The 18,753-nt window shown below is 35.4% G+C and overlaps 1 protein-coding gene across 1 annotated transcript; it reads right to left on the reverse strand.

Moving 5' to 3' along the window:
- Nucleotides 1-644: 644 nt before the first annotated feature.
- Nucleotides 645-15,168, reverse strand: LOC149420331 (membrane-bound acylglycerophosphatidylinositol O-acyltransferase MBOAT7-like). The gene is made up of 5 exons (XM_089636340.1): nt 15,050-15,168; nt 14,758-14,969; nt 6,252-6,437; nt 5,064-5,202; nt 645-1,052 (listed from the first exon to the last, which is right to left on the reverse strand). The coding sequence occupies exons 1-5, from the start codon at nt 15,110-15,112 to the stop codon at nt 795-797; spliced, it is 858 nt and encodes a 285-aa protein (XP_089492466.1). The 5' UTR covers nt 15,113-15,168; the 3' UTR covers nt 645-794.
- Between the last annotated feature and the right edge of the window lie 3,585 nt (nt 15,169-18,753).

The raw sequence follows: 18,753 nt of genomic DNA on the forward strand, positions 1-18,753 counted from the left end.
ATTTTATTAAACACATAAAAATTATAAATAAGTTTCACGTTAGTTTATTGTCAAAAATTCTTAAATTGTTTTCTAGTCGAGCTTTTTTAAGCTTTTCATCTGGGTAAAAAGATTGAAAGAGATGATAAAAAAAATTCCTAAAAATATCCCGAATTTCAACGTGTTTAAAAGCTTTCTGCAAAAAAGGATAACTTTCCCTTTCATGACCCAAAGCTAAAACTTGATATAGTTTGTGTAATTCAACATTTCGAAGATCCGACTCTAGCAAATTTACAACAAAATTCTCTTAAAACCAATTATTAAATCATTTCTCATTTTACAGTTTACATCAAAGATATTAGAAGAACGAGATGTGCTATGAGCAGTTCGTACTGTGTGGAATTGTTTTGCCGAGTGTCGCCGGTTTTGTTCACCAATACTACTGCACACCTTCGCTTACGCTAGGGTATCCGCACTAATACATAGAACAGATTTCTGTCCGTACACGTCCCGATACCGTTCAAAGTACCCTAATTAGGTAGTACTCCGCCTACGGTCCGACGGACAACATAGCATATCTCGTTTTTCTAATAGCTTCGGTTTACATACTGTGTCTTTTAAAAAACATGTATTTTAAATATTGGAAAAAATTATAAGTTATAATCTTGTCATACCCTTCAAATACAGTAGTATTTATTGGTTAGTTTAAAAGCTTTTTTATATAACTTAATGCATGCAGTACAGATAACCCGCGATTTTTATAACGGCAGTGTTGTTGTTTTTGTAACGGCAGTGGTGCATTAGAATCGTAGCAATTATGTTATTAACTTTGTTGCATGTTCCATCGTGGAGGCCATTTGATCACGTTGTGCGTTCATTGAAATCCTTTGAAAGATTTTAGGAGCCACTTTCACCGCCGCCAGTAAGCAAATGAGAAATAGTTGGAATGACCAGTAAGTGCAGTTGTAGAACTGTAGTATCCTCTGATTATCCGGGAGAAATTGCGATGGGGCGATGTATATTATGCAAAGTATTCTCAAAATGTAGCGCACAGTGATGAAGGCATAATTCCCCTGAAACGTAAAATCTGAAATTAGTAAAATAAATGTTAATGTTAATTAACAATTAGATATTGATTCCAACATACAATATGGCAAACAATGCCTTGGGTTAATTTCCAACATGCAACATGGCAAACAATGGCTTGGGATTATTTCCAACCTGCAATAATATATGGCAAACAAAACCTTGGGATTATTTCCAACATGCAATATGGCAAACAATGTCTTGAGATTACTTCCAACATGTAATATGGCAAACAATCTCTTGAGATTACTTCCAACATGTGATATAGGCCAGTGCAATTAGCGATTCGCGATCGAAGTAATTCCGGTAGTCCCAATTTTTTTATATGTTATATAAACTGATCCCCTGATGTAAAATCTGAGTTTCCGACCTTGGCGCACCTGTGCTCGCGCCGCCATTTTGAAAAAACTGGCCGAAATCGGTCCAAAATCTAGTTTTTCCCAAATATCTCATTTCCAATGCAAATTTCGGCTAAACTATTTTAACAAGTATAATAGAACATAAAATAACCTACAACTTTTGTAAAAACAAATTTCTTCTATCTCTAATAGGTACCGAGGTAGAAAGTCGTAAAGGTGCATATATTTTTGAAAAAAACGAGTTTTTTGCGTGACTAGGTTTGGTTTTTTATAAATAACTCGTTTCCAGTACAATTTTGTGAAAAATTTATTGATAATAATTTTGTAGAAAATAAAATTTCGTTAAAGAAATAGGTATATAATTTATATTTTTTATCTCTATTATTATTACGTACCCAAACTCTAATCCACCAAAACCAGGCCAAAAATTGAAACAGGGGTTAGGTGTTTTAAACTTGGCATTCCTTGATTTTATTTTTCTTAACAATTATTGTTCTAAGAACATATACGTTGACAACAATCGTCATGCCTGTGTCAGACCTAGCTATAAATATAGTAGATAGACTATTTCAGCATATCGGTCGCCATACATTCCCAATGGGAATACCACTAAAATAGGCCAAGCCACTACATTTGTGCTCGCAGCTTGGTCTGACATGCCTATCAACGTAATCACAACATACATTTAAGATTATTAATACAATTAAGATGATAAGGTACATAAAAAAGATAAAAAATTGGTATTTTGGTAAAATTACCATTTATTGACATTCTTTTCTTTATTAGTTAAGTTGTCAACATAACAAAAAATAAAATTAATGGTAGATCAGTTTAGACAGAAGTACGAGCCCTTGACTATAGTTTCTTACTTCTGGCCCTGAATAGCTTCTTCATCTGTCTCATAACCCAAATTTGTGGCGACTGGGTCATCATATTCCTCGTCATCGTCATCAACGAAGGCTTCTACAGCATTCTCGCAGGAGTTGCCATTGCAATGAATGCAGAGTAGGGAACATTTCAAACCCGACTTTCTGCAGGTGCACTATCCAGCGCAACCTTTTTTTGCATTGACATGATATGAAGTTCAGCAAGGCCTGAGGTGCAGCTTCCTTCTACATTGTTACTGGAGTAAGTAACCCAACAGCATCCTTTTTCCACCCCCATTCAGTCGGATCTTTATCGTGACTAAGCCAAGTCTGCACTTGCAAGTATGTTCTTGAAGCGTGTTGCTGGACTGCATCTTTGATGGGTGGTAGCCTGGATAAATTGAATTTGTTCTTTTTTACTCCTCTGACAAAAATGATGTACCTTAAATTTTCCAAATTTGATTTCTCGTTGCCGCCATACAAAAGTGCAAATAGTTGTTCGGCAGCCAAAGTGATTGTTTGTGTCTTTGCTTTTGGGTCTTGAAATACACAAACAAGTTCATTCACTGAGTGGTTCTTGAGAAGAATATTACAAATTTTGTGTTTGCCTTGACCGAACGGAGCTCCAGTTGTATCGCAACCACTTATGGCATGAAGGGATAAAATGTTTTCAACTATTTCAATGTGTTTAAAACATTTGAGTACAACGCGTTAGGTGATTTACCTTTTCCAACTTTTTGGTAATATACGTTGGGAAGTGAGAGAGCTGTGAGGAGTACCAGCAGATCAATATCCTGACCAACGACTATGACTACATCATGTTGAGATGACAACGAATTTGCTGTGTTCACTATGAGAACGTCAGCATCCTCTTCAGCTTGTACTGTCGTTATGTGGGATCGTGCAAATGAGGTTCTGAGTAGGGAAATAAAACGAGACTTGTTCTTCTCATATCCCAGAAACTTTTCCTGTGGCACTTGTGGGTGCATGCTTTCAAAAAACAAAACTTCAGCAGAAGTTGTAACTCTGGCACGCCGTGCTCTTTCCACCCCTTTAGTGCTTTTCTTTTCCATAGAATCTGGGAATCCATCGAATACCACCACTGCATTGGATCCATAATGATTTTGTACATACCTGACATATTACTGGAAAATTACTGAAAAAGGTTGAGCACGACCCCATACAACTTTGTGCAGTAAATGTCCTCCATCAATTACGTGTATTTTACTGCTTCCCAGTTCTGTATTATTTGGTAAAGGGTTGAATGATGAATAAAATATAGACTTCGTTCCTTTGCGCATGCCTGCCTTTGAGAAAGGAGACAATGGTACAGGAGAGAGTTCATATTGAAAATATTCTTTAAGTTCACTTTCAGACTTTTTGGCAATACACATATGATGGAATAGCATTAATGGATCTATTGCCATAGTCATACCCTGATTTTTGACACTGCTGGTCACCGCCGCAAGAGAAACTATCGCATCATTACGTTTTAAGTGTTGGTTTTCAAAGTTCTGGTTGATAACTTTAGACATAGCTAATTTCCCCATCTTTTCAGCCATGTGACAAGTGACTTTGCTATCCCCGATTGTGCCACTGCTAATAGACATAATCACGTTTGTTTTAGGAAATGGTTCATGGCAAGCAAACCAATCAATGAGAGTTTGAACGTCTCGATCATCCCTCTTAATTCTTGCAGGCCTCATCTCTACATGTTGCTCTGACGTTCCTGATTCAATCCCTCAGAATGACTCGATACCCTCACAAATGTTATGCAGATAAACGAATCCAGCAGTCTAACGAAGGATGGAACTGTCTGTGAAGTGCCCTCTAATAAATTTATAGATGTATGTATTTAAAAATGCAAACAAAAATCTAATAACGTGATAATAAACCGTGATAGACTTTCTGTGCGTACCTACCTAGATTTGTTTATTCTTTATATCGGTAAAAAAACTATATAAACATAAAAACTGCACAGCTTTTTTTGAAACTTTATGTTCTACATAATTGGTATCAATAAAATTTTCATGAAATTCGACTGGAAACGAGGTATTTATAAAAAACCAAACCTAGTCGCGCAAAAAACTTGTTTTTTCAAAAATATACACACCTTTACGACTTTCTACCTCGGTACCTATTAGAGATAGAAGAAATTTGTTTTTACAAAAGTTGTAGGTTATTTTATGTTCTATTATACTTGTTAAAATAGTTTAGCCGAAATTTGCATTGGAAATGAGATATTTGGGAAAATCTAGATTTTGGCCCGATTTCGGCCAATTTTTTCAAAATGGCGGCGCGAGCACAGGTGCGACAAGGTCGGAAACTCAGATTTTACATCAGGGGATTAGTTAATATAACATATAAAAAATTGGGACTACCGGAATTACTTCGATCGCGACCCCCTTTTTGGCGCTAATTGCACTGGCCTAATATGACAAACAATGCTTTAGGATTATTTCAGACATGCAATATGGCAAAAATGCCTTGAGATTATTTCCAACATGCAATATGGCAAACAATGCCTTGGGATTATTTCCAACATGTAATATGGCAAACAATGTCTTGAGATTACTTCCAACATGCAATATGGCAAACAATGCCTTGAGATTATTTCCAACATACAATATGGCAAACAAAACCTTGAGATTATTTCCAACATACATATGCCAAATAATGCCTTGAGATTATACTTCCAACATGAAAAAAATGCCTTGAGAGCAAGTTGTGCAAATAATATATTTGCTAAGAATCAACATTTTTTTATACATACGTAATATGAGAACACATTTTTCAGAACTCCTTTGTATAAATCTTCAATATAAATGTAAAGTAGCAGAGTGAATGCCATTATTAGGTTCCCTAGCTTTAATCCGCTCCATACAAACCAGGCTAGAATTGATATTGTCGATCTGAAAACATATGAATGATAGTTACAATAAAATTATACATAGGTTTTGATTACATAAAGCTATGTAGAAATAGAAAATCCTCAAATATCAATTATATCAATGCATCCGGTAATCAGAATAGGACCAATGAAAAATTAATTAATTGATTTTAACCTACCACTTTTTCATAGATATTTATGAAAGTACTTTTAACCCATTGACCTCAAACGACGCCGTCCCAGCGTGTGTACGGCGATGTGTCTTAAAATCAAACGACTGAGGGTCTGATGTCTGTCGGTTTAAAAACGAAAAAGGGATACATTATTGACATCTGTGTTTAAAATTTTAAATGCCAATCGCTCTGTAGATAATTAAGCATTCATTTCGTAGTAATTGGCAGGACTCCGTTGGTACAGTTTTTTCCTGATATTTACGATTGAAATTTTGTTATATTTCAGCGTCATTGAATTTTTTCAAAATGGCGTTTTGTTCGGGAATTGACAAGCTTGTTCGTAAAACGCCTGGTGGGCGGCTAACATCAGCCCAAATTGAAAAAATATATATTATGGTAATAAGTATGATAAATGTAAAACTTTTCTTAATCCAATTATAAAAAAATGAAAAAAAAAAAAATTGGTTTTTATAAAAAAAATATTTTTATATCCTCGTTTAATCATATTGTTACTATTTTTTAAAAACCGCATATATTTTTACATACCTTAATTCAATGCAGAAGTAAATTTAAAAAAAAATGTTTCGTTTGCATGTTTAGTTTAAAAGTTATGTAAGATTTAGTACACCACTGCAGATTTAAAACTTTGGTACAAAATTAATTCGGATGTGAAGGACAATTTTTTAGCTAAACAATTCGGAGGCCAATGGGTTAATGAATAAACTGCATACAAAATTATTTAAAACATTTATAAAACTTTTGATTGTGAACCTATTTCAGTGAAATAAAAACAGATATCAAGGATATAAGGATCTGTGGAGTCGACCTTTTAATACATGAATGGCACGCCGATAGGTTGGCGCGTTCAGCTCATAAGGGTTAAGATATAAAAACTAACCTCACTAATTTACTTTTGAATGGAAGTCTTCTATAAACACAAGACCAAAACCAATATCGAATAGTCATGTTGTATGCCTGTAAAGCTCTCCGCATGGTTGACGCAACCAACATGTGGTATTTGTCATTGCTCTTTATTGCTCCAAAGTCATATGATTCTCTCAGGGCCAACTCTGGATATTCTTGCCTATTTCAAATATGGATATATACAGAATGTCCCGAAAAATAATTTCAAGTGGAAGTCCAGAGGTAGAGCACCCTAGGGGTACCCAAATCACCCCCATATTTTTTCTGCAATTATTTATGTTTTTCGAGTTATGATTTTTTTCGAATTTATTTGTAAAACCTTGTCTTACAAGAGATTATTGGTCAGAGAGACATGAATTATTGAAATACATGTTTGATTTTTTTCTTCTAATTAGAATAGTATGTCTTGTAGACACATAACCAATTGTGTACAGATCTGATACTATTGCGCCATAGAAAAATAACCCCAGATGAAGAAACGTCCCCACGTCCAGCATCCCCTTGTGCTCCAAGCTTATTTAACTCACCCTTTTAAACATGTTTTTTGGACTTATTATGCTTTCGAACAAATCAGATGCAGAGTGTTGGGGCGTTTCTTCATCTTGGGCTATTAAAAATGCTTAGTTTACGCCAAATAAATTAGAAAGTCAGTGGAATTACGAACAAAGTTGAGACAGGCAGAAAAAAAAATAAAAACCAACATAGTTGCATACATGAAGGTCGACATTTTGAAAACTTTTATGATTTAATATTTTTTTAGATTTAATAATTAACAATTATTACTTAGTTTTATTTAGCTCCTTTTAACCCCTCCAGTGTTTGAGGGTCATATATGACCGAGCGTCCATATTTTATACAAGTATTTTTATCTTTTTGAAATGAAACTTCTTTACGCGCGTTATGCAATTTCGAGGACCGGAGTAAAACCAACTCATGACTGTCAAGAAAAACCGTGATCATTTCGCTATAGGAGCCTAGCCAATATTATATACCTACTTTAGGTCACTCTCCAAACTCAGCTTCGCGGTCTAGAGGCAGAGCGCCCGATTGTCGTCGTGAAGAACCGAGGTTCGATCCCCGCTTTAACTAATTTTTTTTCCTTTTTGTGATTTTTTTAATAATAATTTTTTTTAAAGTGATAAAATGCTCTCGTGCTGCGACTTTTAGATATTTTGACTATATGATATTTTGGTCGAATACGTAATAACCGCGGTTTAGAGGCAGAGCGTTCGACACTCGTTATGCAGGACCCGGGTTCGAATCCCATATTTTTATAACTTTTAATTTTTTTTTATATCAACGATTTGTAATAATGTAGTAAAAAATTAGATAAATTTGTTAATTTAAACTTAATTTACTTTTCGGTACCTATATGATATTTTGATCGAAATATAGCTTACAAATCGAGCCGGTAGAGTCGCTCGGTATTTTGATTAATTATTTTTTTTTTATCAACAATTTGTAATAATGTAGTAAAAAATTACATAAATTTGTTAATTTACCTTTACTTTAATTTACGGTACCTATATGATATTTTGGTCAAAATATAGCTTACAAATCGAGCCGGTAGAGTCGCTCGGTATTTTGATTAATTATTTTTATTTTGAATCATTAAAATTACTAATCAAGGCCGATAACGCCGCGTCGCGCGAAATATCTCTCCTCGCGGTCTAGAGGCAGAGCGTTCGACACTCGTTATGCAGGACCCGGGTTCGAATCCCATATTTTTATAACTTTTAATTTTTTTTTTATCATATGCTACTTATAAGTATGTCAATAGACAGAAAAAAGAGAGAATGAAATGAAAAGAGAGAATGAAATGAAAAGAGAGAATGAAATGAAAAGAGAGAATGAAATGAAAAGAGAGAGAGAAGAATAATAAAAGTTTCACTTCCGTCGTGCGTAGGCTTGCCACACACTGTATTTTTTTCTATCATGCGGAAATACTTCATTTTTTTGGGCGTTAGAAAGATAAATAAAAATTCTTTCCAGTTTGCCTCAAATATTTATACTGGAATCCATTTATCAAATCCACAAAAATAGCCAAAATGAATAATTCGTACTTCGCGCCGCTATCGTAACAATCGGTTTAACTTTAAAAATTATTTTTTACTATATGAATGAGATAAAATTGAAGGTACAGAGTTCTTATAAATTCCCCAAACAAATCGAGTTTCTCAATTTTTCTATGATTGGAGTAAAAATTTAAGTAAATATGTGGTTAGCGTTTTTGACAACATTTTTCACGTTTGCTATTAAAATTTTATAGACTATTAATATTTTATAAAACTCTTGAGGAGGCCAAGACCCACCAGGGGTTGTAGAGCCAAAAGTGATGATGATGAGTAATGTTTATTTTAAATCCATACACCGGAAAAATAATTTTATCTAGCTTCTAACAGAGTATTTGTTTATAGGGAAAATTAAAAAAATAAGAAGTGTATAGGATTGCAACAATAACATTTGGCTGTCATCAGTTGTTTTGTTTTGCTCTATCTAAAATTAATTTTTTACCATTCTTTTTTGTTTTCTGGCAAAAAAAAAGTGTAGTGTGTTGTGCCTTGAGGTTTCTTCTCCCTCCTGATCTTCCAGGAGTCACTTTTCGCTGCTGATTTCCAGATATTTATAAACTTTTTTACTTCTGTCATTTTTCATACTATTATTGTAGTTGTTTACTGTTGTGAATAATGGAGGAAGATTTCCCTCCTGGACCCCCTACAAAGCCCCCAGATCCCTCTCCAGACCCCCCAGACGGGGAAAATGTAGAAATTTCTGACAGTGATTCTGTCATCTTGACTTCTACCAAAAAAAGGAAATTTACTCCTTCTTCCCCAATAAAACTTGACTCGCCTTCGACTTCACTGTCCCCACCAGCACTTTCTCAACTTCCTCCAACAAACTTTTATTCTCCTCATTCCCGTGGCCCATTCATAGCATACGCCCAAAAAACTGAGCAAGGAAAAACCATCCACCCTCTTGAATTTGGCAAATTCCTATCAAATAGCAAGAATCTTTCAATCAAACCTGGAGGTGTAAAAGCCGAGGGTCGCTTCCGAATCTCCGTCGAATTCCTCTCAGGGCCAGCTGCCAACAGTTTCATCAAAAATATCTTCATTTCATCTAATTCAAAGTTCAAGGCATATATCCCTACTTTCAATGTCACTCGCATGGGCCTGGTCAGAGGTATCTCGACCGATCTGTCCATCCAAGAAATTCTGTCTTCACTTTCAACCCCCCAACACATTGGCAATCCCATAAAAGCCAGGAGGCTAAATTACAAGGACTCCTCTGAGGGTATAATTACCTGGAAGCCCTCCCAATCTGTTGTTATCACCTTTGAAGGTCAATCTCTTCCCTCCCATATATATTTATTCTTCAACTCATTACCAGTTGAAATGTATACATATCCCACCACTCAATGTTTCAATTGCTGTCGTTTTGGTCATACCAAAGCTGCATGCAGATCTCAACCCAGATGTTTTAAATGTGGAGAAAACCACGCAGCTGACCAATGTCCTTCTTCCTCCTCACCTAAATGTTTTAACTGCTCAGGCTCACATACAGCTATCAACACATCTTGCCCAGAACAATCTCGCCAAAAAAATATTAAAATTTCTATGGCCTCTGAGAACTTGTCTTTTCTGCAGGCTTCTAAATTATTCCCGCCTGTCAAAAAATCATTTGCTGAGGCTTTATCCAGCAACTCCTCATCCAACCCTCTTCCCTCCACTACAACAACTTCTTCTCGTTCAACTAAATTCACATACAAAAACGCTATCTCTAAACCGGCTCCTGGATACGATCAGCAACAACACAACTCACTGCTCTTAAATCCCAATGGTTCACCTCTTTCAAATGCCACAAATGGGTGTGCAAATAATTATAATCCGTCCTCAATGAACTCTCTTAAACTTTCTGAAAAACTCTCCCAAGACAATTCTTCATTTATCCAAACTCTTATTATTCTTCTAATTGACCTTATTTCTTCTCAAACTAATCTACCGTCCAACGCTGCTACTATTATTTCCACATTAAAATCATTTATTCAAAATGGCTCTTCAGGATGTCAGAATACTTCAGTGGAATAGCCGAAGTGCTATTTCTAACAAATCTGATCTCCTTAACCTATTAAATTCCAACTTTATTTCTTTGGCTGCTATCTCGGAGACTTGGTTTACTCCATCCACCCACTTTAATGTGGGAGGGTATTCCTGTCTCCGCGACGATCGCCCGGAAGGTTCGGGCGGCGGTGCTGCCCTTTTTATTAAAAAATCCATATCATTTTCCCCAATAAATAATATCAAACCCCCCAATGCTGACTTCCAAATGGTTGCAGCTAAAATAAAGGACACATCCTTTATTTCAGTCTATCTTCCCCCAACAGCCCACTTCAATAAACAAACTTGGTTGCAAATTGTAAGTCAACTAAGCCCTCCTTTCTTTATATTAGGCGATTTTAATGCCCATTCCCCCGTCTGGGGTTCTGCTTTCTCCGACCGAGATGGTCGTAGTGTGATGGATTTCCTAGATCAATCCAACCTTTTCCTTTTGAATGACGGATCTCCTACTAGGATCTCACGCCCCAGCACAAACCCCAGTGCAGTGGATCTCTCGATATGTTCTACTAGTCTGGCTTCTCTCTCCTCGTGGGTGGTGTCCCCCGACCCTTGCTCCAGTGATCATTTCCCGATCATCATTACTTATCAAACTTCTTTCCAATCAGACAAGTCTCATATTTCGACAAAGATTAAAACGAAACACACCAAATGGGATGAATTTAACTCTCATATGGACAAGTTCCTACTAAATTCACCCGCCACCGATATATTTTCCGTCAAAGATGATTATAATAACTTCAAATCAATGCTCATAACTGCAATAAATAAATCAAATCCTCCCCCTAAAACTAAATCTCTCAAAAAACTCCCTCCAACTCCCTGGTGGGATGAGGAATGTTCCAAAGTAGTAAGAATTCGGAAAGCTAAATCTCTTTCCTATCGTTACAATATGACTATGGAGAACTATCTTATATACAAAAACGCTGAATCCAATGCCAAAAGGGTATTGAGGTCAAAAAAAAGATCCGGGTGGTACAACTTTTGCAGTTCAGTATCTCCGAACACTCCAATTTCGGAAGTTTGGTCTATGATCCGAAGATTTCGATCCTCCTTCAGTTCACCATCTCCTCGAGCGTCTCATTCTAAATGGATAGATGAATTCTTGGACAAAATTGCCCCCCCTTCTGTTCCTAACTTAGATGAAATAACGCCCATCTATAATACTCCCATGTCTAATCATTGGCTAGACTCTCCATTCACCTTAATTGAGCTAAAAAATGGTTTATCAACAGTCAAGGACTCATCTCCAGGCAGAGATGGTATACCTTACAGCATAATCAAAAATAGTAATGATAATGTTCTAAACCACTTCTTAAGCATCTTAAATAAAATCTTCCAGACTGGTATAATGCCTGATGACTGGAGTTCTCAAATAATCATCCCTATTTTAAAAACAAACAAATCTCCAAATTTTGGATCCAACTACAGGCCAATCGCTCTTTCATCCACCCTCAGTAAACTTTATGAAAAATTAATTAAAAACCGATTAGAATTTTTTGTCGAGAGTAAACAGCTTCTCTCTCCATCTCAATTTGGATTTAGGAAAAAAAAATCCACTCAGGATAACCTTGCCATCATCAGCACTGATATTAATTTATCAATTTCTAAACAGGAAGTTTGTCTTGCCGTCTTTATAGATATAGAAGGCGCCTTTGACAATGTTTCCATCCCAATCCTGAAAAAAAAACTTCTAGGCCTTGGCCTTCCCCCCATGTTTGTCCAATCAATTATTAATCTATTTCTAGATAGAAAAATTTTCATTGAACTTCCAGATATTTCTCCTCAAAGTAGGTCTATTTGGAAGGGTTTACCACAAGGCGATGTATTGTCCCCCTTACTGTATAATATATACACATATGATATGCATGTCACTATTCCCCCACAAATAAAAATTATCGAGTTCGCAGATGACATAGCTTTCTTCTTATCATCCAAAATCATCCCTCTTGCCGTCAAATATCTTAACGAAGCCATGAATGCCCTTTGCACATGGCTCACGTTACATGGTCTTGAACTTTCAATCCAAAAGACTCAGTGTGTCACCTTCTCAAACCGCCATAAAAACCCCCCCGTTCAAATTTTATTTAAAAATTCTCCAATCTCCAACGCTTCTGAAGTAAAATTTTTGGGAGTAACATTTGATAGGAAACTTAAATGGTCTTCCCATATTAATAATTTAGTTACTAAATGCGAAAAAAATTTAAATATCATCAGATCATTATCTGGCGTTTGGTGGGGAGCTCACCCTACTTGCATTAAGTTGCTTTACAATGCACTTATTCGAAGCCATCTCGACTATGCCTGCCCACTTTTTAGTACTGCCTCAAAAAATGTACTTAATAAATTAGACAAAATTCAATCTAAATCTTTGCGAATAATAACTGGAGCGATGCAATCGTCACCCATCAATTCCCTTCAAGTAGAATGTTCTGATCCTCCTCTTTATTTAAGGCGTCAACTATTTGCTGACAAATTTGTTCTTAAATGTTTAAATTCTAAATGTCATCAGGTTATCCCCAGCGTCTCTTTGTTCATTGACTCAAACCATTCATCTACAATCAGAGCTTCAACTAAACCTATTCCTGACATCTGTAAAAATTTTAAGTCTCTCTCAGAGCTCCACATCATCCAAAATGATCTACTTCCCTTATACAAACTAAAATATAGTCACGTCACCCTATCCCCAACAATATTAGAAGGGATCGGAATCTTTAAAAGTCATTCCAATCTCCCGGCCCGAACTGTCAATAATATGTTCAATGACATTATTTTATCTAAATGGCCCAACTTTTCTCTTTTATTTACTGATGGATCCAAATCTCCCGACTCTCCTAACTGTGGTATAGGTATTAACGTTTACCACAATAATTCTAATGATAGAATATTTCATTCAATTTCAAATCAATTTTCAATATTTTCAGCTGAGTGCATTGCAATAATAGAATCTCTCAAATATATAATCAAAAATAATTTTGAACATTCCCTCGTTCTCTCTGACTCTCTCAGTTCCCTCCAAAAACTTAAATCCAGTCCTCTTCTTCATCCTGATGATCATTTTGTATGCCTTATTCGAGTGATGATAGCATCCATTCAAAGCTCTGGTAAATCTGTAACCCTGATTTGGATTCCTGGACATGTTGGTATCATGGGTAATGATATTGCGGATGCCTTGGCAAAACAAGGAGCGTCCAACCCTGTTGTTACCCTCGTAAACCACATTCCCTTATCTGACATTTTTTCCATCATCAAAGAAAGATCCCGCAATGTTTGGTCAGAGTATTGGCACATTGCTAGTCAATCCAAGGGAGCCTGCTATGCCTCAATACAAAGGACTATACCATCAAAACCGTGGTTTCAGCAATTCCCTCATTTTTCCAAAAAAGAAATTTCTTCACTCATTCGAATGAGGATCGGTCATTGTTCCGTTCCTTCCCATCTTTTTAAAATTCACGTCCTTGACTCCCCAGATTGTACATTCTGTGGTCTAGAAGTGGGAACTTTAGATCACATATTTTTTGGTTGTCCCTCTCTAAACAAATATCCTCTCTTCTATCAAGCCTTAACTAAAATTGCCTCCCCTCCATTCAACATTTCATCTCTTTTAAGTCTGAACTCGACTCCAATTTTCATTATAATTTTGAAATTTGCCTATTTAAATAAAATTAATATTTAAATTCACCTTTCAATACACCTTTCTCAATAATTTTAAATGATGGCCAAGAACACCCTTGAAGGGTGAAAGCCAGAAATAATGGAAAAAAAAAAAAGAAGTGTATAGCGCATTTGAAATACCCAGAAAACATTGCAAACTGAAGAAATGTGATGAAAGTACTGAAGGGTTTAACAGGATTTTTTGGGCTTATTATGATTTCAAACAAATTTTAAGTATGACGCCGAAGATATAGCTCAATGAAATTTACAAGGTAAACAGATTTTCATTTTAAAAAGGGTCCTGATGGAATTTTTTCAGTGACTTCCTCGAAAATCTGAAAAGTTTAGAATTTCAACTAACTTTGTGATTCAACATTTTTTTATGGCACAATCAGATTTTTTTTTGTTTACAAGGCATACTATTTATCTAATTATAAAAAAAAAATCAAATATTTATCTCAATAATTCATGTCTCTGTGGCCAATAATCAATAATCAAAAATTAACAAAAAAAATCATACCTCGAAAACCACAAATAATCGCGGAACATACATGGGGTGATTTGGGTACCCCTAGGGGTACTCTACCTCTACTTCTGGACTTCCGCTTAACACTATTTTTTGGGACACCCTATATAAGTAACTGAATTAGCTTGTCATTGATAAATAAAGAAGATAGGATTAATATTTGTGTTGTTAATTAAATGTCTAACAGGTTTTGAAGTAACTCAAAGTTTTGAGTGGGTCCAACCCCTGATACGGCTCTACATTTGATTGGGTAAATACCAAATCCCGCTGCAATGCAAACAGATTGGCACATTGTAGAAATCATACATTGATGTAGAATCAACATGACCAAGTGAGGTATGCTGTACCAATACCAGAAGGCTCTTATGTCATTTAAGGTGCCATGTTCGAAATAATCCTGAAACAATTTTTTTATAATTAATATTTTTGTATTTTATGAGGAATGTGTTAACTACGAACTTACTACTACTTACTCACATTCAACGGATATAAAAATTTCATAGAAAAGTATATGGCGCAAATCACTGGAAGGGTGGACATTTTAGTTGATGATTTTATTCTAATATCTTCCACTGGAAATTTGAAATAGTCATTGAATGTTTTCCATCTGTAATATGGTCCTGAAATAATAATAATGTTATTATGGATATAAAAGTTTTTACTATACAGGGTATCCGGGGTGAAAGTTCAGTAACTTCGGGAGGTGATTCTACATGATGGTAGAAGTAAAAAAGATATATAGCTTTTTTTGAAATTTCAACTTTTAGATGAACTTTTCAGATACTAACGAAAAATTGCGCCGGCGTGTGCGTACTGCATTATTATTGCTTTTGGATCATTTGAAATCGACAAATATTTGGTGAAAAATACTTTTTCACGTTGGGGGTGTACCGAACAGCAGGTGGATGTAATAATAAACAACGTCACCAGTCTCGTGCTCGACAAGCACACAGCGAATTTATCGGCTAAGTGTGTACCTTCACTAAGGATTTTTAGTAGGTATATCTTTTTGTATGGAAAAAAAAGTTGGAATTTCGGAAAAAGTAATTTATCTTTTTTGCTTCTACCATCATGTAGAATCACCTCCCGAAGTTACTGCACTTTGACCCCGGACACTTTGTATAAACACATAAATTTGTTTTTAACCACTTTATTTCAATCACACTCAACCGGTTTCAGAAGTACCCTTCCTTCATCAGGAGGTTTAAATACAGTTTTAATATTATAAACTAGCTCTACCCCCCCACACGATGCTGTGACTCAGTTTTTCTGTGCAGATAGAAAAACAATAGCATGCTGCCTTTACAACCAACAGATGGCGCTGTTTTTCAACAAAGCATGTTTTTACCTGTCACAGGTGACATCTATATTTATATAGATATAGAAAAACACACGCGTATTCAAATGCAACGTTCAATCAGTGAAGAACTATCGGAAATTTAAGATTTTGAACAAACGAACATTTTTATTTATATACATAGATAGAAGATTATGGCGAGCTTACAGCTGACAATCAATGGATGGGAACCAATCACACCATGTACCTAAACAGCCCTGGACACTGGACAGAGTATTAGTGCGGTTTTGTATGAATGGCATTAAAGCCAAATATAGGGTGACAGGAAATTGCCTAGCAGCCATCTTGTATGGCACACTTTTGAAATGGTTTGTATGCAAAGTGGAAGAACATAATGAACTATTATAATTTTATTTTTGTGTTAGCGAAGTTAATGGGATATGTCATTAACCGGCTGTGTGCCTTAAGCGCGTTTACGCTCTCTAGGTAGCCGTGCTCACAAGGCCGGCCATACAAAATGAGCGCGTTAACACACTGTTCTTTATGACGATTTTGCTTGTCAAACTCAAGTAATTTGAAAAATCTAAAATATGGAACCTACGGTGACATCTATTGGGATGATGAAGAAATAATTATAGTATAACAGTTCACAGATTATATCGACTTTAGAGTGATCTAAATGAAGCTTCTTTTAAAGCTAAAAAATTTGCAGCCTGTCGGTACATCCAAGCAAAATACCTTCCGGCATTTAAAGGGTTAAAAACTTTAAGTAGGTTTTAGAATTTTTCATACATTTCCCCCTCACCCTGCGGCTTCAAATTGTTCTCGAATTGCTCTGTCCAGGACTTTTAGGCTCATGAGTCATACGGATATTATTTCTCTATTACTTTCTTGTCTTATTGGCTAAGTTAATCTTTATTGCTTCCCTTGATATGTAGGTATATAAAAGACTTATGATAGAGATGTCTGGGACGTTGCTCCACAAACCAGTGTACTAGGAGCCGTTGCTGGGTGTTTAAGAACGTTACTTAATTATTATTTTTGTTGAAAATTCACAATGTTTACTTGACTCAATGTCATTTGTTGTCAACAGAGTTTACTAGAAGATGCAAACCGGTCACCCCAGGACAAGAGTTCTCCTGACTGGGGTGTAAACATGAATAAAGTATTGTAATTCGCCATGTAAGAAATTCATAACATAGTAGACCATCTTGGCTATGATAGTGAATCTTACTAAGACAATGTTTTAATATATAATTATTGTCTGGCCTTTCAGCTCAGGTAAAATAGGGTTTAATAAATGACAAAATTCATGCATTCGTGGAATTTTGGTCATACATTTATCTCGGCAGTGTAAACGAAGATCTGCAGAATCCACCCAAAAAAAGTGGTGGAACGCCCCTCTAGGGGGTACAATCTAGGTCAAGAGAAGTATCGTTTACTATGTTTTCATTTGTGCTGAATCGAATGAGACCACTTCCAAGTCGATAGAATCAATATTTGATGAGATAAGACAGGTTTTTAGTAAAGAAAATAACAAGGCCCTAGAGGGGGGATCCATCACTTTGTTTTGGGCGGACTCTGCAGATCTTAATTTCTTTTGCCAAGAAGAAAGTATAAGTAAATTTTCATGAATTTTTTCATTTGTTTTTTGTACTATGTATTTTAATATGTCGAGATTATTTACCTCTATGAATTCCAATAAAGTTGAAGGTATAAAACAGAATATCATCCAAACGAGGGTCTTCACTCAACTCTTCGGAAGAGGCAATTTGTCGAATTATATCATCATTGACTCCATACTCTTTGTGATTAATTTTATTGCGGTTTTTGCTTATATGAGAAGCGTTCACTTCGAAACTTAGGCCCACTAATCGTAGGGTTATGACCATGTGGATAGGAATCATTTGCCAGGGGATGTTCAATATATCAGAGTGAATTAGCAACAGGTAGGCCCAGGAAAATCCAAAAGAGTAAATATGCATTATCCTAAAAGAAAAAGAAAATAAACAATATCATTTATTATTGATAATCCAACAGGAAAACTTTATTCGACAGCCCTAAAGTTGCAGGGAATGACACAAACAAAAACTGTATATTTTCCAAGGGTTTTTTTTAAATGTTTTGATTGATAAACAGTCAATTTCAATATGAAGAATTGGATAAAATTTTACTCGTAGTACCTTTTGTTGACATTTAGAATAATAACAGAATTAACCATAGTTATGAAAATGGGATGCACAATATGCGGTCCAGATATTAAGAAAATCGCCAGAAGACCTATAAATGATCCATATAACTTTTTTATACTCTGTGATTCTAATGTTTTATAAGTATTAGCTACAAATGAGCAGGACATTATTGTAAATAAAAACGTCAAATCATTCAATTCCATATTGATTTATGAAAAATATAATTAGTTTATTATTAAAACACAAATTTAATAATGAAAATATTATGTCACTAAATTAATTTTTTACATGTCACTGTCATTTGATAAAGACAAATATTTGGCAAAAAGAAAATTGAAATTCTGTTTTTTGGAAGTTATAATTTTTTTAATTAGTCAGTTCCTAATGTTCCTTGTGATTTCAAATGGTATTTACTCACAAAGAATACAGTATAAAAAAATTTAATAAGAGATGAATAATGCATATGCAATAATGCAATGTATTCTATGTCCGGTGCCAGTGGATCTGTGGTATCGGAGAATGTTGAGAGGCTGAAGAAAGAGGGGAGGATTAGAATGGTTGGGTAGAACCTGCACATTAATATTTTGTTTCTAAACATGGCTACAGCCATTTCAAGTAATGTTTTGATACCGAAAGGTGGTCTTTTACCAGGGATATACTGAGAGTATCTTCCACTTCAAAATATGGTGTAG

This window comes from Hesperophylax consimilis, chromosome 10, assembly GCF_061612785.1.
Source record: "Hesperophylax consimilis isolate HC1 chromosome 10, BYU_Hcon_1.0, whole genome shotgun sequence".
Classification (NCBI taxonomy): domain Eukaryota; kingdom Metazoa; phylum Arthropoda; class Insecta; order Trichoptera; family Limnephilidae; genus Hesperophylax; species Hesperophylax consimilis.